Source organism: Pseudopipra pipra, chromosome 1 (assembly GCF_036250125.1).
Source record: "Pseudopipra pipra isolate bDixPip1 chromosome 1, bDixPip1.hap1, whole genome shotgun sequence".
Classification (NCBI taxonomy): Eukaryota; Metazoa; Chordata; class Aves; order Passeriformes; family Pipridae; genus Pseudopipra; species Pseudopipra pipra.
Window position 1 is genome coordinate 677,585 of NC_087549.1, and position 22,573 is coordinate 700,157.

At 50.4% G+C, this 22,573-nt stretch overlaps 1 protein-coding gene and 1 long non-coding RNA gene across 30 annotated transcripts; both read left to right on the top strand.

Annotated features, from left to right (window-relative positions):
- Nucleotides 1-1,042: 1,042 nt before the first annotated feature.
- LOC135403130 (zinc finger TRAF-type-containing protein 1-A) lies at nucleotides 1,043-14,240 on the top strand. The gene is made up of 3 exons (XM_064636886.1): nucleotides 1,043-1,281; nucleotides 9,109-9,320; nucleotides 12,554-14,240. The coding sequence occupies exons 1-3, from the start codon at nucleotides 1,061-1,063 to the stop codon at nucleotides 12,943-12,945; spliced, it is 825 nt and encodes a 274-aa protein (XP_064492956.1). The 5' UTR covers nucleotides 1,043-1,060; the 3' UTR covers nucleotides 12,946-14,240.
- A 365-nt stretch (nucleotides 14,241-14,605) lies between these two features.
- On the top strand, nucleotides 14,606-18,309 carry LOC135403215 (uncharacterized). Of its 29 annotated transcripts, none has more exons than XR_010425333.1 (7): nucleotides 14,606-16,652; nucleotides 16,694-16,772; nucleotides 16,811-17,034; nucleotides 17,075-17,112; nucleotides 17,153-17,413; nucleotides 17,561-17,845; nucleotides 17,887-18,063. It is a non-coding gene; the product is annotated as an uncharacterized LOC135403215 (long non-coding RNA). The 29 variants fall into 29 exon arrangements; XR_010425475.1 differs by lacking the exon at nucleotides 17,075-17,112 and having other exon boundaries at nucleotides 17,561-17,763; nucleotides 17,805-17,845; XR_010425401.1 differs by lacking the exon at nucleotides 17,075-17,112 and adding an exon at nucleotides 17,414-17,454 and having other exon boundaries at nucleotides 17,153-17,351.
- The last annotated feature ends 4,264 nt before the right edge of the window (nucleotides 18,310-22,573 follow it).

The window sequence follows — 22,573 nt, forward strand, 5'->3', positions numbered from 1 at the left end:
TGGAGAGCCCCAGAAACTGATCCCAGACACCCCAAATCCATGGAGAGCAAACCCCCCCGGTGAAGCCAGACCGGGGCGTCCCCAGGTGTTCGTCCACCACCGACTCCAAACCTCCCTGCCAGGAATCCACCCGTGAATTCCCGATTCCCGGTTCTCTGACCAGGCTCTTCTTCCCAATTCCCAGTCTCCTGACCGGGCTCTTCCCAGTCTTCTTCCCGATTCCCAGTGATGGGACCCCTGACCGGGCTCTTCTTCCCAATTCCTGGTTCCCTGTCCAGGCTCTTCTTCTCGATTCCTGGTTCCCTGACTGGGCTCTTCTTCCCAATTCCTGACGGTGGGACCCCCTAACCGGGCTCTTCCTTCCCGTGTCCCCAGTGCACCAACGGGCACCTGATGTGCGCCGGCTGCTTCATCCACCTGCTGGCGGACGCGCGGCTGAAGGAGGAGCAGGCCACGTGCCCCAACTGATCCCTGACCCCCCAAATCCATGGGGAGCCCCAAAAACTGATCCCAGACACCCCAAATCCATGGAGAGCCCCCAAATCCATGGAGAGCCCCAGAAACTGATCCCAGACACCCCAAATCCATGGAGAGCCCCAAAAACTGATCCCTGACACCCCAAATCCATGGAGAGACCCAAAAACTGATCCCTGACACCCCAAATCCATGGAGAGCCCCAAAAACTGATCCCAGACACCCCCAAATCCATGGAGAGCCCCCAAATCCATGGAGAGCTCCAAAAACTGATCCCAGACACCTTAAAATCCATGGAGAGCCCCTGAAACTGATCCCTGACACCCCAAATCCATGGAGAGCCCCCAAATCCATGGAGAGCCCCAAAAACTGATCCCTGACACCCCAAATCCATGGGGAGCCCCAAAAACTGATCCCTGACACCCCAAAATCCCTGGAGAGCAAACCCCCCCTGATGAAACCAGACCGGGGCGTCTCCGGGTGTTCGTCCACCACCAACTCCAAACCACCCGTGAATTCCCAATTCCCAGTCCCCTGATGACTCTTCCTTCCCCGTGTGTCCCCCCAGTGCACCAACGGGCACCTGATGTGCGCCGGCTGCTTCATCCACCTGCTGGCGGACGCGCGGCTGAAGGAGGAGCAGGCCACGTGCCCCAACTGCCGCTGCGAGATCAGCAAGAGCCTGTGCTGCCGCAACCTGGCCGTGGAGAAGGCGGTCAGCGAGCTGCCCTCCGAGTGCGGCTTCTGCGCCCAGCAGTTCCCCCGCTCCCTGCTCGAGAGGCACCAGAAGGAGGAGTGCCAGGACCGGTGAGGAGGGTGGGGAGGGATGGGGTTGGGGTGAAGGTGTTTTGGTGGCTCCCTGGAGGATTTGGCGTGGGGTGTTCCCGGGCTGGAGTCCCTCTCTGGTGGGATCTCAGCTCCTTGGGAAGTGATGGAGTCGTGGCAAAGGCAGTGCCTCCCTGGCACGGGGTCTTCCCGTTCCAAAATTCCTCTCCAGCAGGATCCCATCTCCTTGGGGAGCTCTGAGGTGGCTTCACACCCATGGCAAAGCCAGTTCTCTCTCCAGGCCCAGGCACAAGGAGTTCCCACCCCAAAATCCCTCCCTGGCACTATCCCAGCTCCTTGGGGAGCTCTGAGGTGGCTTCACGACCATGGCAAAGCCAGTTCTCTCTCCAGCCCCGGGCACAGGGTCTTCCCGTTCCAAAATCCCTCCTTGGCATCATCCCACCTCCTTGGGAAGCCCTGAGTCAGCTCCAGAGTCAGTTCCCTCTCCAGGCCCTGGCACAGGGTGTTCCCACCCCAAAATCCCTCCCTGGCACTATCCCAACTTCTTGGGGAGCTCTGAGGTGGCTTCATGACCATGGCAAAGCCAGTTCTCTCTCCAGGCCCTGGCACAGGGTGTTCCAACCCCAAAATCCCTCCCTGGCACTATCCCAACTTCTTGGGGAGCTCTGAGGTGGCTTCATGACCATGGCAAAGGCAGTTCTCTCTCCAGGCCCTGGCACAGGGTGTTCCCACCCCAAAATTCTTCCTTGGCATCATCCAACTTCCTTGGGAAGCCCTGAGTCAGCTCCAGAGTCAGTTCCCTCTCCAGGCCCTGGCACAGGGTCTTCCCACCCCAAAATTCCTCTTTGACATCATCCCACCTCCTTGGGGAGCTCTGAGGTGGCTTCACACCCATGGCAAAGCCAGTTCTCTCTCCAGGCCCTGGCACAGGGAATTCTCATTCCAAAATTCCTCCTTGGCATCATCCAACTTCCTTGGGAAGCCCTGAGTCAGCTCCAGAGTCAGTTCCCTCTCCAGGCCCTGGCACAGGGAGTTCCCACCCCAAAATTCCTCTCCAGCAGGATCCCATCTCCTTGGGGAGCTCTGAGGTGGCTTCACACCCATGGCAAAGCCAGTTCTCTCTCCAGGCCCTGGCACAGGATCTTCCCACCCCAAAATTCCCCCTTGGCATCATCCCAACTTCCTTGGGAAGTGATTGAGTCATGGCAAAGGCAGTTCCTCCTCTAGCCCCTGGCACAGGGAGTTCCCACCCCAAAATTCCTCTCCAGCAGGATCCCATCTCCTTGGGGAGCTCTGAGGTGGCTTCACACCCATGGCAAAGGCAGTTCTCTCTCCAGCCCCTGGCACAGGGTCTTCCCACCCCAAAATTCCTCTTTGACATTATCCAACTTCCTTGGGAAGCCCTGAGTCAGCTCCAGAGTCAGTTCCCTCTCCAGGCCCTGGCACAGGGTGTTCCCACCCCAAAATTCCCCCTTGGCATCATCCCACCCCCTGGGGAAGCAGTGGAGGTTTGGGAAAGGACCCGGAGCCACGTTGGCATCCAGCAGAACCCGGCTCTGGTTCCCTCCTTTCCAGTGGCCACACCCTGCCACGCCCAGGTGGCCTCTCCCACGGGAATCCATCCCACTCCAACTGGGCCACTGCTGTTTTTCTGTGTCTATCCCACATTCCCAAGCCTTGCTTTTGCATCCAGCTGCCCCACTGATGCTTTTCCATGTCTCTCCCACATTTCCCAGTCTTCTGGATCTGGATACCAATGATAATTTTCCATGTCTCTCCCAGATTCCCAAGCCTTGCTTTTGCATCCAGCTGCACCACTGATGGTTTTCCATGTCTATCCCACATTCCCAAGCCTTGCTGCACCACTGATGGTTTTCCATGTCTTATCCAGACTTTCCAGCATTGCTTTTGCACCACTGCTGGTTTTCCATGTCTCTCCCAGATTCCCAAGCCTTGCTGTGCCACTGATGATTTTCCATGTCTCATCCAGACTTTCCAGCCTTGCTTTTGCATCCAGCTGCACCACTGGTGGTTTTCCATGTCTCTCCCTGATTCCCAACCCTTGCTTTTACATCCAACTGCACCACTGGTGGTTTTCCACATCTCTCCCAGATTCCCAAGCCTTACTGTGCCACTGGTGGTTTTCCATGTCTCTCCCAGATTCCCAAGCCTTACTGTGCCACTGGTGGTTTTCCATGTCTCTCCCAGATTCCCAAACCTTGCTTTTGCACCCACCTGCACCACTGATGCTTTTCCATGTCTCTCCCTGATTCCCAAGCCTTGCTGCACCACTGATGGTTTTCCATGTCTTATCCAGACTTTCCAGCCTTGCTTTTGCATCCAGCTGCACCACTGGTGCTTTTCCATGTCTCTCCCACATTTCCCAATCTTCTTTCTGTATCCAGCTGCTTCAGATGATGGTTTTCCACATCTCTCCCAGATTCCCAAGCCTTGCTTTTACATCCACCTGCACCACTGGTGGTTTTCCATGTCTTTCCCAGATTCCCAAGCCTTGCTTTTGCATCCAGCTTTGCCACTGCTGGTTTTCCATGTCTCTCCCTGATTCCCAAGCCTTGCTGTGCCACTGGTGGTTTTCCATGTCTTATCCAGACTTTCCAGCCTTGCTTTTACATCCAACTGCACCACTGGTGGTTTTCCATGTCTCTCCCAGATTTCCCAATCTTGCTTCTGGATCTGGATACCACTGATGGTTTTCCATGTCTCTCCCAGATTCCCAAGCCTTGCTGTGCCACTGGTGGTTTTCCATGTCTCTCCCAGATTTCCCAATCTTCCTTCTGTATCCAACTGGTGGTTTTCCACATCTCTCCCACATTCCCAAGCCTTGCCGTGCCACTGATGGTTTTCCATGTCTTATCCAGATTCCCAAGCCTTGCTTCTGGATCCAGCTGCACCACTGATGGTTTTCCATGTCTCTCCCAGATTCCCAAGCCTTGCTGCACCACTGATGCTTTTCCACGTCTCTCCCACATTTCCCAGTCTTGCTTCTGGATCTGGCTACCAGTGATGGTTTTCCATGTCTCTCCCAGATTCCCAAGCCTTGCTTTTGCATCCAGCTGCACCACTGATGCTTTTCCATGTCTCTCCCACATTTCCCAGTCTTGCTTCTGGATCTGGCTACCAGTGATAGTTTTCCATGTCTCTCCCAGATTCCCAAGCCTTGCTTTTGCATCCAGCTGTGCCACTGGTGGTTTTCCATGTCTCTCCCACATTCCCAACCCTTGCTTCTGGATCCAGCTGCACCACTGATGGTTTTCCATGTCTCTCCCAGATTTCCCAGTCTTGCTTCTGGATCTGGATACCACTGGTGGTTTTCCACATCTCTCCCAGATTCCCAAGCCTTGCTGTGCCACTGATGGTTTTCCATGTCTCTCCCACATTCCCAAGCCTTGCTTTTGCATCCAGCTGCACCACTGATGGTTTTCCATGTCTCCCACATTCCCAAGCCTTGCTGTGCCACTGATGGTTTTCCACAGCTCTCCAAGATTCCCAAGCCTTGCTTTTGCATCCAGTGCCACTGATGGTTTTCCATGTCTTTCCCAGATTCCCAAGCCTTGCTTTTGCATCCAGCTGTGCCACTGATGGTTTTCCATGTCTCTCCCAGATTCCCAAGCCTTGCTGTGCCACTGATGGTTTTCCATGTCTCCCACATTCCCAAGCCATGCTTTTGCATCCAACTTCACCACTGGTGCTTTTCCATGTCTCTCCCAGATTCCCAAGCCTTGCTGTGCCACTGATGGTTTTCCATGTCTTATCCAGATTCCCAAGCCTTGATTTTGCATCCAACTGCACCACTGATGGTTTTCCATGTCTCTCCCACATTCCCAACCCTTGCTTTTACATCCAACTGCACCACTGATGGTTTTCCATGTCTCTCCCAGATTTCCCAGTCTTGCTTCTGGATCTGGATACCACTGGTGGTTTTCCACATCTCTCCCAGATTCCCAAGCCTTGCTGTGCCACTGATGGTTTTCCATGTCTCTCCCAGATTCCCAAGCCTTGCTTTTGCATCCAACTGCACCACTGATGGTTTTCCATGTCTCTCCCAGATTCCCAAGCCTTGCTGTGCCACTGGTGGTTTTCCATGTCTCTCCCAGATTCCCAAGCCTTGCTTTTGCATCCAACTGCACCACTGATGGTTTTCCATGTCTCTCCCAGATTCCCAAGCCTTGCTGTGCCACTGGTGCTTTTCCATGTCTCTCCCAGATTCCCAAGCCTTGCTTTTGCATCCAACTGCACCACTGATGGTTTTCCATGTCTCTCCCAGATTCCCAAGCCTTGCTGTGCCACTGGTGCTTTTCCATGTCTCTCCCAGATTTCCCAATCTTCTTTCTGTATCCAGCTGCTTCAGATGATGGTTTTCCATGTCTCTCCCACATTCCCAAGCCTTGCTTTTGCACCCAGCTGCACCACTGATGCTTTTCCATGTCTCTCCCAGATTTCCCAGTCTTGCTTCTGGATCTGGATACCACTGATGGTTTTCCAGGTCTCTCCCACATTCCCAAGCCTTGCTGTGCCACTGGTGGTTTTCCACGTCTCTCCCAGATTTCCCAATCTTCTTTCTGTATCCAGCTGCTTCAGATGATGGTTTTCCAGGTCTCTCCCAGATTCCCAAGCCTTGCTTTTACATCCAACTTCACCACCGATGGTTTTCCATGTCTCTCCCACATTCCCAAGCCTTGCTGTGCCACTGATGGTTTTCCATGTCTTATCCAGACTTTCCAGCCTTGCTTTTGCATCCAGCTGCACCACTGGTGGTTTCCCATGTCTCTCCCAGATTCCCAAGCCTTGCTTCTGGATCTGGCCACCACTGATAATTTTCCACATCTCTCCCACATTCCCAAGCCTTGCTGTGCCACTGATGGTTTTCCATGTCTCTCCCAGATTTCCCAGTCTTGCTTCTGGATCTGGATACCACTGGTGGTTTTCCATGTCTCTCCCTGATTCCCAAGCCTTGCTTTTGCATCCAGCTTCACCACTGGTGGTTTTCCATGTCTCTCCCACATTCCCAAGCCTTGCTGTGCCACTGGTGCTTTTCCATGTCTCTCCCAGATTTCCCAATCTTCTTTCTGTATCCAACTGCTTCAGATGATGGTTTTCCACATCTCTCCCAGATTCCCAAGCCTTGCTTCTGGATCTGGCCACCACTGATAATTTTCCACATCTCTCCCAGATTCCCAAGCCTTGCTGTGCCACTGGTGGTTTTCCATGTCTCCCACATTCCCAAGCCTTGCTGTGCCACTGGTGGTTTTCCACGTCTCTCCCAGATTTCCCAGCCTTGCTTCTGGATCTGGATACCACTGGTGGTTTTCCATGTCTCTCCCAGATTTCCCAATCTTCTTTCTGTATCCAACTGCTTCAGATGATGCTTTTCCATGTCTCTCCCAGATTCCCAACCCTTGCTTTTACATCCAACTGCACCACTGGTGCTTTTCCATGTCTCTCCCAGATTTCCCAATCTTCTTTCTGTATCCAGCTGCTTCAGATGGTGGTTTTCCATGTCTCTCCCATTCCCAAGCCTTGCTGTGCCACTGGTGGTTTTCCATGTCTCCCACATTCCCAAGCCTTGCTTTTGCATCCAACTGCACCAGTGATGGTTTTCCATGTCTCTCCCACATTTCCCAGTCTTCTGGATCTGGATACCAATGATAATTTTCCATGTCTCTCCCAGATTCCCAAGCCTTGCTGTGCCACTGATGGTTTTCCATGTCTCTCCCAGATTTCCCAGCCTTGCTTCTGGATCTGGATACCACTGGTGGTTTTCCATGTCTCTCCCAGATTTCCCAATCTTCTTTCTGTATCCAGCTGCTTCAGATGATGGTTTTCCACGTCTCTCCCACATTCCCAACCCTTGCTGTGCCACTGATGGTTTTCCAGGTCTCATCCAGACTTTCCAGCCTTGCTTTTGCATCCAGCTGCACCACTGGTGGTTTTCCATGTCTCTCCCAGATTTCCCAGCCTTGCTTCTGGATCTGGATACCACTGATGGTTTTCCATGTCTCTCCCAGATTCCCAAGCCTTGCTGTGCCACTGCTGGTTTTCCATGTCTCTCCCAGATTCCCAAGCCTTGCTGTGCCACTGGTGGTTTTCCATGTCTCCCAGATTTCCCAATCTTCTTTCTGTATCCAGCTGCTTCAGATGATGGTTTTCCATGTCTCTCCCACATTCCCAAGCCTTGATTTTGCATCCAACTGCACCACTGATGGTTTTCCATGTCTCCCACATTCCCAAGCCTTGCTGTGCCACTGATGGTTTTCCATGTCTCTCCCACATTCCCAAGCCTTGCTTTTGCATCCAACTGCACCACTGATGGTTTTCCATGTCTCTCCCACATTTCCCAGTCTTGCTTCTGGATCTGGCTACCACTGATGGTTTTCCATGTCTCTCCCAGATTCCCAAGCCTTACTGTGCCACTGATGGTTTTCCATGTCTCTCCCAGATTCCCAAGCCTTGCTTCTGGATCTGGCCACCACTGATAATTTTCCACATCTCTCCCAGATTCCCAAGCCTTGCTGTGCCACTGGTGGTTTTCCATGTCTCTCCCTGATTCCCAAGCCTTGCTGTGCCACTGATGGTTTTCCATGTCTCTCCCACATTCCCAAGCCTTGCTTTTGCATCCAGCTGCACCACTGATGGTTTTCCATGTCTCTCCCACATTCCCAAGCCTTGCTTCTGGATCCAACTGCACCACTGATGGTTTTCCATGTTTCTCCCAGATTTCCCAATCTTCTGGATCTGGCTACCAATGATAATTTTCCATGTCTCTCCCACATTCCCAAGCCTTGCTGTGCCACTGATGGTTTTCCATGTCTCTCCCTGATTCCCAAGCCTTGCTTTTGCATCCAGCTGCACCACAGATGGTTTTCCAGGTCTCTCCCAGATTCCCAAGCCTTGCTGCGCCACTGATGGTTTTCCATGTCTCTCCCACATTCCCAAGCCTTGCTTCTGGATCTGGATACCACTGATGGTTTTCCATGTCTCTCCCACATTCCCAAGCCTTGCTGTGCCACTGGTGGTTTTCCATGTCTCTCCCATTCCCAACCCTTGCTGTGCCACTGATGATTTTCCATGTCTTATCCAGACTTTCCAGCCTTGCTTTTGCATCCAGCTGCACCACTGGTGGTTTTCCATGTCTCTCCCAGATTTCCCAGTCTTGCTTCTGGATCTGGATACCACTGATGGTTTTCCATGTCTCTCCCAGATTCCCAGCCATGCTGCACCACTGGTGGTTTTCCATGTCTCTCCCAGATTTCCCAATCTTCTTTCTGTATCCAGCTGCTTCAGATGATGGTTTTCCATGTCTCTCCCTGATTCCCAAGCCTTGCTTTTACATCCACCTGCACCACTGGTGGTTTTCCATGTCTCTCCCTGATTCCCAAGCCTTGCTGTGCCACTGATGGTTTTCCATGTCTCATCCAGACTTTCCAGCCTTGCTTTTGCACCCAGCTGCACCACTGGTGCTTTTCCACGTCTCTCCCAGATTTCCCAGCCTTGCTTCTGGATCTGGATACCACTGATGATTTTCCACGTCTCTCCCAGATTCCCAAGCCTTGCTGCACCACTGATGGTTTTCCATGTCTTATCCAGACTTTCCAGCCTTGCTTCTGGATCTGGATATCACTGATGGTTTTCCATGTCTCTCCCACATTCCCAAGCCTTGCTTTTGCCCCCACCTTCCCCCCCAATGCTTTCCCACCCCTCTCCCACCCTTCCCAAGCCTCTCTTTGTGATCCCTCCTCCCTTCCCGCCGCCGTCCCCGCCGGCTCCACCTCATTCCCTCCCCGCCCCGGCCCTGCCCTGACGTCTTTCCGCGCCTTCCCTGTTTTCCAGGGTGACCCAGTGCAAGTACAAGCGGATCGGGTGCCCCTGGCAGGGCCCCTACCACGAGCTGACGGTGCACGAGGCCGAGTGCACCCACCCCACCAAGACGGGCAACGAGCTCATGGAGATCCTGGACGAGATGGACCAAACGAGGAAGAAGGAGATGCAGCTCTACGACAGCATCTTCAGCCTGCTCAGCTTCGAGAAGATCGGATACACAGGTACCCGGGGGATCCCGGGGATCCCGCTCGGCCCCACGGATTGGGGGGGGTGTTGGCCTTCCGACCGCAAATCCCCGTGGCTCCTCGTCCCCTGGTGGCTCCTCATCCCCTTCCCAAAATTCCCACAAACTCTGGTGGCTCCTCATCCCCTGGTGGCTCCTCATCCCCTTCTACAAACTCCAGTGGCTCCTCATCCTCTGGTGGCTCCTCATCCCCTTCCCACAAACTCTGGTGGCTTCTCAGTCCCTGGTGGCTCCTCATCCCCTTCCCACACCACAAACCCTGGTAACTCCTTGCCCCATTCCCACAAACCCTGGTGGCTCCTCATCCCCTTCCCAAAATTCCCACAAACCCTGGTGGCTCCTCATCCCCTGGTGGCTCCTCATCCCCTTCCCACACCACAAACCCTGGTGGCTTCTCATCCCCTGGTGGCTCCTCATCCTCTTCCCACAAATCCTGGTGGCTCCTCATCCCCTTCCCACACCACAAACCCTGGTGGCTCCTCAGCCCCTTCCCACAAATCCTGGTGGCTCCTCATCCCCTTCTCACAATTCCCACAAACCCTGGTGGCTCCTCATCCCCTGGTGGCTCCTCATCCCCTTCCCACAATTCCCACAAACCCTGGTGGCTCCTCATCCCCTGGTGGCTCCTCATCCCCTTCCCACAATTCCCACAAACCCTGGTGGCTCCTCATCCCCTGGTGGCTCCTCATCCTCTTCCCACAATTCCCACAAATCCTGGGGGCTCCTCATCCCCTTCCCACAAACCCTGGGGGCTCCCAATCTCCTTCCCACAAACCCTGGGGGCTCCCAATCTCCTTCCCACAAACCCTGGGGGCTCCTCAGCCCCTGGTGGCTCCTCATCCCCTTCCCACGAACCGTGGTGGCTCCCAATCCCCTTCCCACAAATCCCAGTGGCTCCTCAATCCCTGGGGGCTCCTCATCCCCTTCCCACAATTCCCACAAACCCTGGGGGCTCCTCATCCCCTTCCCACAAACCCTGGGGGCTCCAGGGGATGGTTCCAGAAATGTAGGACCCTGATGAGTCCTTTGGGATCTGGGGATGGTTCCAGAAATGTTGTAGGACCCTGATGAGTCCCTTTGGGATCTGGGAATGATCCCTGGAATGTTGTAGGACCCTGATGAGTCCCTTTGGGATCTGGGGATGGTCCCTGGAATGTTGTAGGACCCTGATGAGTCCTTTGGGATCTGGGGATGGTTCCTAGAATGTTGTAGGACCCTGATGAGTCCCTTTGGGATCTGGGGATGTTCCAGGAATGTTGTAGGACCCTGATGAGTCCCTTTGGGATCTGTGAATGTTCCAGGAATGTTGTAGGACCCTGATGAGTCCCTTTGGGATCTGTGAATGTTCCAGGAATGTTGTAGGACCCTGATGAGTCCCTTTGGGATCTGGGGATGTTCCAGGAATGTTGTAGGACCCTGATGAGTCCTCTGGGATCTGGGGATGGCTCCAGGAATGTTGTAGGACCCTGATGAGTCCCTTTGGGATCTGGGGATGGTCCCTGGAATGTTGTAGGACCCTGATGAGTCCTTTGGGATCTGGGGATGGTCCCTGGAATGTTGTAGGACCCTGATGAGTCCTCTGGGATCTGGGGATGGTCCCTGGAATGTTGTAGGACCCTGATGAGTCCCTTTGGGATCTGGGGATGGTCCCTGGAATGTTGTAGGACCCTGATGAGTCCCTTTGGGATCTGGGGATGGTCTCTGGAATGTTCTGGGATCCTGATGAGTCCCTTTGGGATCTGTTGCTGGTTCCCAGAAATGCTTTAGGACCCTGATGAGTCCTTTGGGATCTGGGGATGGTTCCAGAAATGTTGTAGGACCCTGATGAGTCCCTTTGGGATCTGGGAATGATCCTGGAATGTTGTAGGACCCTGATGAGTCCCTTTGGGATCTGTAAATGTTCCAGGAATGTTGTAGGACCCTGATGAGTCCCTTTGGGATCTGTTGCTGGTTCCCAGAAATGCTTTAGGACCCTGATGAGTCCTTTGGGATCTGTAAATGTTCCAGGGATGTTGTAGGACCCTGATGAGTCCCTTTGGGATCTGGGAATGTTCCTGGAATGTTGTAGGACCCTGATGAGTCCCTTTGGGATCTGTAAATGTTCCAGGGATGTTGTAGGACCCTGATGAGTCCTTTGGGATCTGTAAATGTTCCAGGGATGTTGTAGGACCCTGATGAGTCCCTCTGGGATCTGGGAATGTTCCAGGAATGTTGTAGGACCCTGATGAGTCCTTTGGGATCTGGGGATGGTCCCTGGAATGTTGTAGGACCCTGATGAGTCCCTTTGGGATCTGTTGCTGGTTCCCAGAAATGCTTTAGGACCCTGATGAGTCCTTTGGGATCTGGGAATGTTCCTGGAATGTTGTAGGACCCTGATGAGTCCCTTTGGGATCTGGGGATGGTCCCTGGAATGTTGTAGGACCCTGATGAATCCTTTGGGATCTGGGGATGGTTCCTAGAATGTTGTAGGACCCTGATGAGTCCCTTTGGGATCTGGGGATGGTCCCTGGAATGTTGTAGGACCCTGATGAGTCCTTTGGGATCTGGGGATGGTTCCCAGAATGTTGTAGGACCCTGATGAGTCCCTTTGGGATCTGGGGATGGTCCCTGGAATGTTGTAGGACCCTGATGAGTCCCTTTGGGATCTGGGGATGGTCTCTGGAATGTTCTGGGATCCTGATGAGTCCCTTTGGGATCTGTTGCTGGTTCCCAGAAATGCTTTAGGACCCTGATGAGTCCTTTGGGATCTGGGGATGGTTCCAGAAATGTTGTAGGACCCTGATGAGTCCCTTTGGGATCTGGGAATGATCCTGGAATGTTGTAGGACCCTGATGAGTCCCTTTGGGATCTGTTGCTGGTTCCCAGAAATGCTTTAGGACCCTGATGAGTCCTTTGGGATCTGTAAATGTTCCAGGGATGTTGTAGGACCCTGATGAGTCCCTTTGGGATCTGGGAATGTTCCTGGAATGTTGTAGGACCCTGATGAGTCCCTCTGGGATCTGTTGCTGGTCCCTGGAATCCCGTTGACCACGACAAACCCTCCCAGCCCCCATCAGCATCTCCCTCCCCCCCCATCACCGTAGGCCCCCTTCCCTCCTCCTGCTCCACCCGGGGTCGGTTCAGGTTGCCCGGGGGTGGCCCCCAGAAGGGGTTATGGGTGTCCCAACCCCCTCAAACCCCCCCTCTGCCACCCTTTTCCCTCTGTCCCAGAGGTGCAGTTCCGCCCGTACCGCACGGACGACTTCATCACGCGGCTCTACTACGAGACGCCGCGGCTCACCGTCCTCAACCAGACCTGGGTGCTCAAGGCGCGGGTCAACGACTCGGAGAGGAACCCCAACCTGTCGTGCAAGCGCACGCTCTCCTTCCAGCTCATCCTCAAGAGCAAGATCAACTCCCCCATGGAATGCTCCTTCCTGCTGCTCGAGGGGCCCTACGACGACGTCAAGATCAACCCCGTCATCTACCACTTCGTCTTCAGCAACGAGAACAACGAGACCGACTACATGGCCCTGCCCATCGTCGACTCGGTGGAGTGTAACAAACTGCTGGCGGCCAAAAACATCAACCTCCGGCTTTTTATATTCCAAATCCAAAAATGAGACTGGGAAAACTAAAAAAAAAAAGGACCCCCTCGGATCCTCCCTCCCCTTTTCCCTCCTCCCCTCCTCCTTCCTCCCTCCCTCCTCCTCCCGGTGGCGTTCGGTTGGGAAGCGGCGGAGAAACAGCGAGAAGGCGGCGAGAAGAGTTGGGGAAGCCCCGGTGGGGTGTCTTGGAACCGTCGAAAATTGGGGAAGCCCAGTGGGAATGGCTTGAAATCGTCAATAAATGGCCTAAAAGTGACAAAAAATGGTGAGAAACCATCAAAAAGTGGGTTGAGACCGTGAAAAAATGGCCTAAAAGTGACAGAAAATGGTGAGAAACCATCAAAAAGTAGGTTGAAACCACGAAAAAACGGCCTAAAAGTGACAAAAATTGGCCTGAAACCAACAGAAAATGGTGGGAAACCAATGGGAATGGCTTGAAATCATCAATAAATGGCTCAAAAGTGACAAAAAATGGCCTAAAAGTGACAGAAAATGGTGGGAAACCATCAAAAAGTAGGTTGAGACCACGAAAAAATGGCCTAAAAGTGACAAAAAATTGGTGGGAAACCATCAAAAAGTAGGTTGAGACCACGAAAAAATGGCCTAAAAGCAACAGAAAATGGTGAGAAACCATCAAAAAGTGGGTTGAGACTGTGAAAAAATGGCCTAAAAGCGACAGAAAATGGTGGGAAACCAACGGGAATGGCTTGAAATTGTCAATAAATGGCTTGAAAGTGACAAAAAAATGGCCTAAAAGTGACAGAAAATGGTGGGAAACCATCAAAAAGTAGGTTGAGACCACGAAAAAATGGCCTAAAAGTGACAGAAAATGGTGGGAACCCAATGGGAATGGCTTGAAATCATCAATAAATGGCCTAAAAGTGACAAAAAATGGTGGGAAACCATCAAAAAGTAGGTTGAGACCACGAAAAAATGGCCTAAAAGTGACAAAAATTGGCCTGAAACCAACATAAAATGGTGGGAACCCAATGGGAATGGCTTGAAAGCGTCAATAAATGGCCTAAAAGTGACAAAAAATGGTGGGAAACCATCAAAAAGTAGGTTGAGATCATGAAAAAATGGCCTAAAAGTGACAAAAAATTGTGGGAAACCATCAAAAAGTGGGTTGAGACCGTGAAAAAATGGCCTAAAAGTGACAAAAAATGGTGAGAAACCATCAAAAAGTAGGTTGAGACTGTGAAAAAATGGCCTAAAAGTGACAAAAATTGGCCTGAAACCAACAGAAAATGGTGGGAACCCAATGGGAATGGCTTGAAATCATCAATAAATGGCTCAAAAGTGACAAAAAATGGCCTAAAAGTGACAAAAAATGGTGGGAAACCATCAAAAAGTGGGTTGAGACCGTGAAAAAATGGCCTAAAAGCGACAAAAATTGGCCTGAAACCAACATAAAATGGTGGGAAACCAATGGAAATGGCTTGAAAGCGTCAATAAATGGCCTAAAAGTGACAAAAAATGGTGGGAAACCATCAAAAAGTAGGTTGAGATCATGAAAAAATGGCCTAAAAGCAACAGAAAATGGTGGGAAACCATCAAAAAGTAGGTTGAAACCATGAAAAAATGGCCTAAAAGCGACAGAAAATGGTGGGAAACCAACGGGAATGGCTTGAAATTGTCAATAAATGGCTCAAAAGTGACAAAAAATGGCCTAAGAGTGACAAAAAGTGGTGGGAAACCATCAAAAAGTAGGTTGAGACCGCGAAAAAATGGCCTAAAAGTGACAAAAAGCGTTGGGAAACCCCGGTGGGGTGTCTTGGAACCATCAAAAATTGGGGAAGCCCAATGGGAAAGGCTTGAAAGCGTCAATAAATGGCTCGAAAGTGACAAAAAATGGTGAGAAACCATCAAAAAGTGGGTTGAGACCGTGAAAAAACGGCCTAAAAGTGACAGAAAATGGTGGGAAACCAACGGGAATGTTTTCAAACCATCAAAAAATGGCCTGAAACCATCAGAAAATGGTGGGAAACCAACGGGAATGGCTTGAAATTGTCAATAAATGGCTCAAAAGTGACAAAAAATGGCCTAAAAGTGACAAAAAATGGTGAGAAACCATCAAAAAGTAGGTTGAGACCACGAAAAAATGGCCTAAAAGTGACAAAAAGCGTTGGGAAACCCCGGTGGGGTGTCTTGGAACCATCGAAAATTGGGGAAGCCCAGTGGGAAAGGCTTGAAATTGTCAATAAATGGCCTAAAAGTGACAAAAAATGGTGAGAAACCATCAAAAAGTGGGTTGAGATCATGAAAAAATGGCCTAAAAGCGACAGAAAATGGTGGGAAACCATCAAAAAGTAGGTTGAGGCCATGAAAAAATGGCCTAAAAGTGACAGAAAATGGTGGGAAACCATCAAAAAGTAGGTTGAGACCACGAAAAAATGGCCTAAAAGTGACAAAAATTGGCCTGAAACCAACATAAAATGGTGGGAACCCAATGGGAATGGCTTGAAATCGTCAATAAATGGCTCAAAAGTGACAAAAAATGGTGGGAAACCATCAAAAAGTGGGTTGAGACCGTGAAAAAATGGCCTAAAAGTGACAGAAAATGGTGGGAAACCATCAAAAAGTAGGTTGAAACCGTGAAAAAATGACCTGAAACCAACAGAAAATGGTGGGAAACCAACGGGAATGGCTTGAAATTGTCAATAAATGGCTCGAAAGTGACAAAAAATGGCTTTAAAGTGACAGAAAATGGTGGGAAACCATCAAAAAGTAGGTTGAAACCATGAAAAAATGGCCTAAAAGCAACAAAAATGGTGGGAAACCGTCAAAAAGTGGGTTGAGACCGTGAAAAAATGGCCTAAAAGTGACAAAAAATTGTGGGAAACCATCAAAAAGTAGGTTGAGACCGCGAAAAAGTGGCCTAAAAGTGACAAAAATTGGCCTGAAACCAACAGAAAATGGTGGGAAACCCAATGGGAATGGCTTGAAATTGTCAATAAATGGCCTAAAAGTGACAAAAAATGGTGGGAAACCATCAAAAAGTGGGTTGAGACTGCAAAAAAATGGCCTAAAAGTGACAAAAAATTGTGGGAAACCATCAAAAAGTAGGTTGAGACCGTGAAAAAATGGCCTAAAAGTGACAGAAAATGGTGAGAAACCATCAAAAAGTAGGTTGAGACTGCGAAAAAATGGCCTAAAAACGGGAAAAAAATGGTGGAAAACCAACGGGAAGGTCTTGAAATTGTCAAAAAACGGCTTAAAAGTGACAAAAAATGTTGGGAATGGCTTGAAATCATCGAGAAATGGCTCAAAAGGGGCAAAAAATGGCCTAAAAGTGACCCAAAAATGGTGGGAAACCCAATGGGAACGGCTGGAAACCCTCCAAAAATGCTGGAAAACCAACGGGAAGGGTTTGAAACCCTCGAAAATTGGTTGGAAACCCTCAGAAATTGGTTTGAAACCCTCAAAAATTGGTTTGAAACCATCAAAAATTGGTTGGAAACCCTCCAAAAATGCTGGAAAACCAACGGGAAGGGTTTGAAACCCTCGAAAATTGGTTGGAAACCCTCAAAAATTGGTTTGAAACCCTCAAAAATTGGTTTGAAACCATCAAAAATTGGTTGGAAACCCTCAAAAATTGGTTTGAAACCCTCAAAAATTGGTTTGAAACCCTCGAAAATTGGTTGGAAACCCTCAAAAATTGGTTGGAAACCCTCAGAAATTGGTTTGAAACCCTCAAAAATGAGTGGAAACCCAACGGAAGGGTCTTGAAACCATCAAAAAGTGGTGGAAACCCAACGGGAAGGTCTTGGAAGCATCAAATGGTGGAAACCCAACGGGAAGGTCTTGGAAGCACCAAAGGATGGTGGAAACCCAATGGGAAGGTCTTGGAAGCATCAAATGATGGAAACCCAACGGGAAGGTCTTTAAACCATCAAAAAATGGCTTAAAAATGACAAAAACTGATGGAAACCCAACGGGAAGGTCTTGGAAGCATCAAATGGTGGAAACCCAACGGGAAGGTCTTGGAAGCATCAAAAACCATCTGGAATTTGACAAAAACTGGCTCAAACCCAACCAAAACTGGAGGAAACCCAACGGAAAAGTCTCGGAAGCGTCGAATGACGGCGACGACCCAACAGGAAGGTCTTGGAAGCATCAGAGGATGGTGAAACCCAATGGGAAGGTCTTGGAAGCATCAAATGGTGGAAACCCAATGGGAAGGTCTTGGAAGCATCAGAGGATGGTGAAACCCAATGGGAAGGTCTTGGAAGCATCAAATGATGGTGGAAACCCAATGGGAAGGTCTTGGAAGCATCAAATGGTGGAAACTCAACGGAAAAGTCTTGGAAGCATCAAAGGATGGTGGAAACCCAACGGGAAGGTCTTGGAAGCATCAAAGGATGGTGGAAACCCAACGGGAAGGTCTTGGAAGCATCAAATGGTGGAAACCCAACGGGAAGGTCTTGAAACCATCAAAAAATGGCTTAAAAATGACAAAAAGTGATGGAAACCCAACGGGAAGGTCTTGGAAGCATCAAATGATGGTGGAATCTCAATGGGAAGGTCCTGGAAGCATCAAATGATGGTGGAAAACCCAATGGGAAGGTCTTTAAACCATCAAAAAATGGCTTAAAAAAAGACAAAAAACTGACGGAAACCCAACGGGAAGGTCTTGGAAGCATCAAATGGTGGAAACCCAACGGGAAGGTCTTGGAAGCATCAAAAACCATCTGGAATTTGACAAAAACTGGCTCAAACCCAACCAAAACTGGGAGAAACCCAACAGAAAAGTCTCGGAAGCGTCGACCGATGGCGACGACCCAACGGGAAGGTCTTGGAAGCATCAAAGGATGGTGGAAACCCAATGGGAAGGTCTTGGAAGCACCAAATGATGGTGGAAACCCAATGGGAAGGTCTTGGAAGCATCAAATGATGGTGGAAACCCAACGGGAAGGTCTTGGAAGCACCAAAGGATGGCGACGACCCAATGGGAAGGTCTTGAAACCATCAAAAAATGGCTTAAAACCGACAAAAACTGACGGAAACCCAACGGGAAGGTCTTGGAAGCATCAAATGGTGGAAACCCAATGGGAAGGTCTTGGAAGCATCAAAAACCATCTGGAATTTGACAGTAAATGACTCAAACCCAACCAAAACTGGCGGAAACCCAACGGGAAGGTCTCGGAAGCACCGAGAGCCGCGTCGGGAGCGGCCGGAAGGTTCCGGGCCCCCCCAAAGCGCCCGGAAGGTCCGGAACGGGGCGTTTTGGGGCCCCGCGCGCGAGGAGGAGCCGGGTGGGTTTTTTTGGGGGGTCCGGGGGGGTCTCGGGGGCGGTTCGGGGTCGGGGGCGGCGTCGGGGGGGCGGCGCAGCCACCGCCCGTTTTACTAGAGAATAAAAAACAAAGGGGAGTTTTCCAATTCTTGGGGTTTTTGTTTTTTTTTGGGGGGAGGGCGGCGGCGAAATCGGGGGGAGCCGCCCCGGGTTTGGGGGTGGGGTGGGGGTGGGGTGGGGTCGACCCGAATTTGGGGAGTTCGAGGTTTTTTGGGGTTTTTTTTTAAGCAAAATTTGACGGGTTTGAAACCGAAATTGGAGGGTTTTAAATGAAAATTTGAATTTTTGTGTTTGTTTTTTTTTTAGCCAAAATTTGAAGGTTTGGAGGTTTTTAAACCAAAATTGGAGGTTTTTGAATGAAATTTTGAATTTTTGGGGTTTTTTTTAGCCAAAGTTTGAAGGTTTTGAGGTTTTGAACCGAAATTGGGGGTTTTGAACCCCAAAATTTGGGCTCGTTGGGGGTTTTCAACCAAAATGTGAAGGTTTGGAGGTTTTTAACCGAAATTGGGGGTTTTAAAAGCAAAGTTTGGGGATGTTGGGGCTTTTTTAAGCAAAATTTGATGGGTTTTAAACCGAAATTGGAGAGGTTTGAATGAAAATTTGAATTTTTGGAGTTTTTTTAGCCAAAATTTGAAGGTTTGGAGGTCTTTAACCCAAATTAGGGAGTTTTAAAGCAAAGTTTGGGGGCGTTGGGGCTTTTTTAACCAAAATTTGATGGGTTTTAAACCGAAATCGGAGGGTTTTGAATGAAAAATTTGAATTTTTGGGGTTTTTTTAGCCAAAATTTGAAGGGTTTGAGGTTTTGAACCGAAATTGGGGTTTTCGAACCCAAAATTTGGGCTCATTGGGGGTTTTCAACCAAAATTTGAAGATTTGGAGGTTTTTAACCAAAATTTGGGTTTTTGAACCCCAAAATTCTTGTGGATTTTCAATCAAAATTTGAAGGGTTTGAGGTTTTTAACCCAAATTAGGGGGTTTTAAAGCAAAATTTGGGGGCGTTGGGGGCTTTTTAACCAAAATTTGATGGTTTTTAAACGGAAATTGGAGGGTTTTGAATGAAAAATTTGAATTTTTGGGGTTTTTTTAGCCAAAATTTGAAGGTTTTGAGGTTTTTTACCAAAATTGGGGGTTTCAAACCCAAAATTTGGGCTTGTTGGGGGTTTCAACCAAAATTTGAAGGTTTTGAGGTTTTTTACCAAAATTGGGGATTTTGAACCCAAAATTTGGGCTTGTTGGGGGTTTTCAACCAAAATTTGAAGGGTTTGAGGTTTTTTACCGAAATTGGGGTTTTTGAACCCCAAAATTTGGGCTCGTTGAGGGTTTTCAACCAAAATGTGAAGGGTTTGAGGTTTTTAACCCAAATTAGGGAGTTTTAAAGCAAAGTTTGGGGGAGTTGGGGGCTTTTAAACCAAAATTTGATGGTTTTTAAACCAAAATTGGAGGGTTTTGAATGAAAATTTGAATTTTTTGGGGTTTTTTAGCCAAAATTTGAAGGGTTTGAGGTTTTGAACCGAAATTGGGGTTTTCGAACCCAAAATTTGGGCTCATTGGGGGTTTTCAACCAAAATTTGAAGATTTGGAGGTTTTTAACCAAAATTGGGGTTTTTGAACCCCAAAATTCTTGTGGATTTTCAATCAAAATTTGAAGGTTTGGAGGTTTTTAACCCAAATGAGGGAGTTTTAAAGCAAAGTTTGTTGGGAGCTTTTTAACCAAAATTTGATGGTTTTTAAACCGAAATTGGAGGGTTTTGAATGAAAATTTGAATTTTTGGAGTTTTTTTAGCCAAAATTTGAAGGTTTGGAGGTTTTTAACCCAAATTAGGGGGTTTTAAAGCAAAGTTTGGGGGCGTTGGGGGCTTTTTAACCAAAATTTGATGGTTTTTTAAACGGAAATTGGAGGGTTTTGAATGAAAATTTGAATTTTTGAGGGTTTTTTTTAGCCAAAATTTGAAGGTTTTGAGGTTTTGAACCGAAATTGGGGTTTTTGAACCCCAAAATTTGGGCTCGTTGGGGGTTTTCAACCAAAATTTGAAGGTTTGGAGGTTTTTAACCGAAATTGGGGGTTTCAAACCCAAAATTTGGGCTTGTTGGGGGTTTTCAACCAAAAATGTGAAGGTTTGGAGGTTTTTAACCCAAATTAGGGGGTTTTAAAGCAAAGTTTGGGGGCGTTGGGGGCTTTTAAAGCAAAATTTGATGGGTTTTAAACCGAAATTGGAGGGTTTTGAATGAAAATTTGAATTTTTGGAGGTTTTTAACCAAAATTGGGGGTTTTGAACTGGGAGTTACTGGGAGCACTGGGGGGTTACTGAGGGTCACTGGGACCTACTGGGAGTTACTGGGAGCACTGGGAGTTACTGGGAGCACTGGGAGTTACTGGGAGTTACTGGGAGCACTGGGAGTTACTGGGAGCACTGGGAGTTACTGGGAGTTACTGGGAACACTGGGAGGTACTGGGAGCACTGGGAGTTACTGGGGTAACTGGGGGGTTACTGGGAACACTGGGAGCTACTGGGAACACGGAGCACTGTGGGTTACTGGGAGTTACTGGGAGCACTGGGAGTTACTGGGAGCACTGGGGGTTACTGGGGGCACTGGGGGTTACTGGGGGCACTGGAAGTTACTGGGAGCACTGGGGGTTACTGGGGGCACTGGAAGTTACTGGCAGCACTGGAAGTTACTGGGAGCACTGGGAGTTACTGGGGGGCACTGGGAGCACTGAGAGTTACTGGGTACTGGGAGTTACTGGGAGCACTGGGGGGTTACTGGGGGTCACTGGGAGCTACTGGGAGTTACTGGGAACACTGAGAGGTTACTGGGGGCACGGGGAGTTACTGGGGTAACTGGGGGGTTACTGGGGGGCACTGGGAGCTACTGGGAGCTACTGGGAACACTGGGAGCTACTGGGGGCACTGGGAGTTACTGGGGGCACTGGGAGTTACTGGGAGCACTGGGGGGCTAGTGGGGGGTCACTGGGAGTTACTGGGGGGTTACTGGGAGCACTGGGAGTTACTGGGGAGCACTGGAGGTTACTGGGGGGCACTGGGAGCACTGGGAGGTTACTAGAGGTCACTGGGAGCTACTGGGGGTCACTGGAAGCTACTGGAGGCACTGGGATTTACTGGGGGTCACTGGGAGCTACTGGGACTTACTGGGAGCACTGGGAGACACTGAGGGGCACTGGGAGTTACTGGGAGCACTGGGGGGCTAGTGGGGGGTCACTGGGAGCACTGGAGGTTACTGGGGGGCACTGGGAGTTACTGGGAACACTGGGAGCTACTGGGGGTCACTGGGAGTTACTGGGAGCACTGGGGAGTTACTGGGGGCACTGGGAGTTACTGGGAGCTCTGGGAGGTACTGGGAGTTACTGGGAGCACTGGGGGGTTACTGGGGGTCACTGGGAACACTGGGAGCTACTGGGGGGCAGTGGGAGTTACTGGGAGCACTGGGAGCTACTGGGAGTTACTGGGAGCACTGGGGAGTTACTGGGGGGCACTGGGAATTACTGGGAGCACTGGGGGGTTTCTGGTAGTCACTGGGAACACTGGGAGTTACTGGGAGCACTGGGAGCTACTGGGAGCTCTGGGAATTACTGGGGGCACTGGGGAGGTTACTGGGGGTTACTGGGAACACTGGGAGCTACTTGGGGGGGCACTGGGAGTTACTGGGAGCACTGAGGGGTTACTGGGGGGTCACTGGGAGCACTGGGGGTTACTGGGGGTCACTGGGGGATTTGTGGGGGGTTACTGGGAGTTACTGGGAGCACTGGGGGATTAGTGGGGGGTTACTGGGAGTTACTGGGGGGTTACTGGGAGCACTGGGAGTTACTGGGGGGCACTGGGAGCACTGAGAGTTACTGGGTACTGGGAGTTACTGGGAGCACTGGGGGGTTACTGGGGGTCACTGGGAGCTACTGGGAGTTACTGGGAACACTGAGAGGTTACTGGGGGGCACTGGGAGTTACTGGGGTAACTGGGGGGTTACTGGGGGGCACTGGGAGCTACTGGGAGCTACTGGGAACACTGGGAGCTACTGGGGGCACTGGGAGTTACTGGGGGCACTGGGAGTTACTGGGAGCACTGGGGGGCTAGTGGGGGGTCACTGGGAGTTACTGGGAGCACTGGGGAGTTACTGGGAGCACTGGGGGATTAGTGGGGGGTTACTGGGAGTTACGGGGAGCACTAGGGAGTTACTGGGAGCACTGGGGGATCAGTGGGGGGTTACTGGGAGTTACTGGGAGTTACTGGGAGCACTGGAAGCTCCCGGGAGCCCCCGGCGGCACTTCCGCCACTCCTCCCATGATGCCCCGCGCGCTCCCGCCACTCCTCCCATGATGCCCCGCGCGCTCCCTCA

Excerpts from the sequence above, each read along its gene's own strand:
- LOC135403130 (XM_064636886.1), top strand. The coding sequence starts at position 1,061 with ATGTGCGCCGGCTGCTTCATCCACCTGCTGGCGGACGCGCGGCTGAAG. Across the intron at positions 1,282-9,108 it reads AAGGAGGAGTGCCAGGACCG|GGTGACCCAGTGCAAGTACA; the intron begins GTGAGGAGGGTG and ends CCTGTTTTCCAG. Across the intron at positions 9,321-12,553 it reads CGAGAAGATCGGATACACAG|AGGTGCAGTTCCGCCCGTAC; the intron begins GTACCCGGGGGA and ends CCTCTGTCCCAG.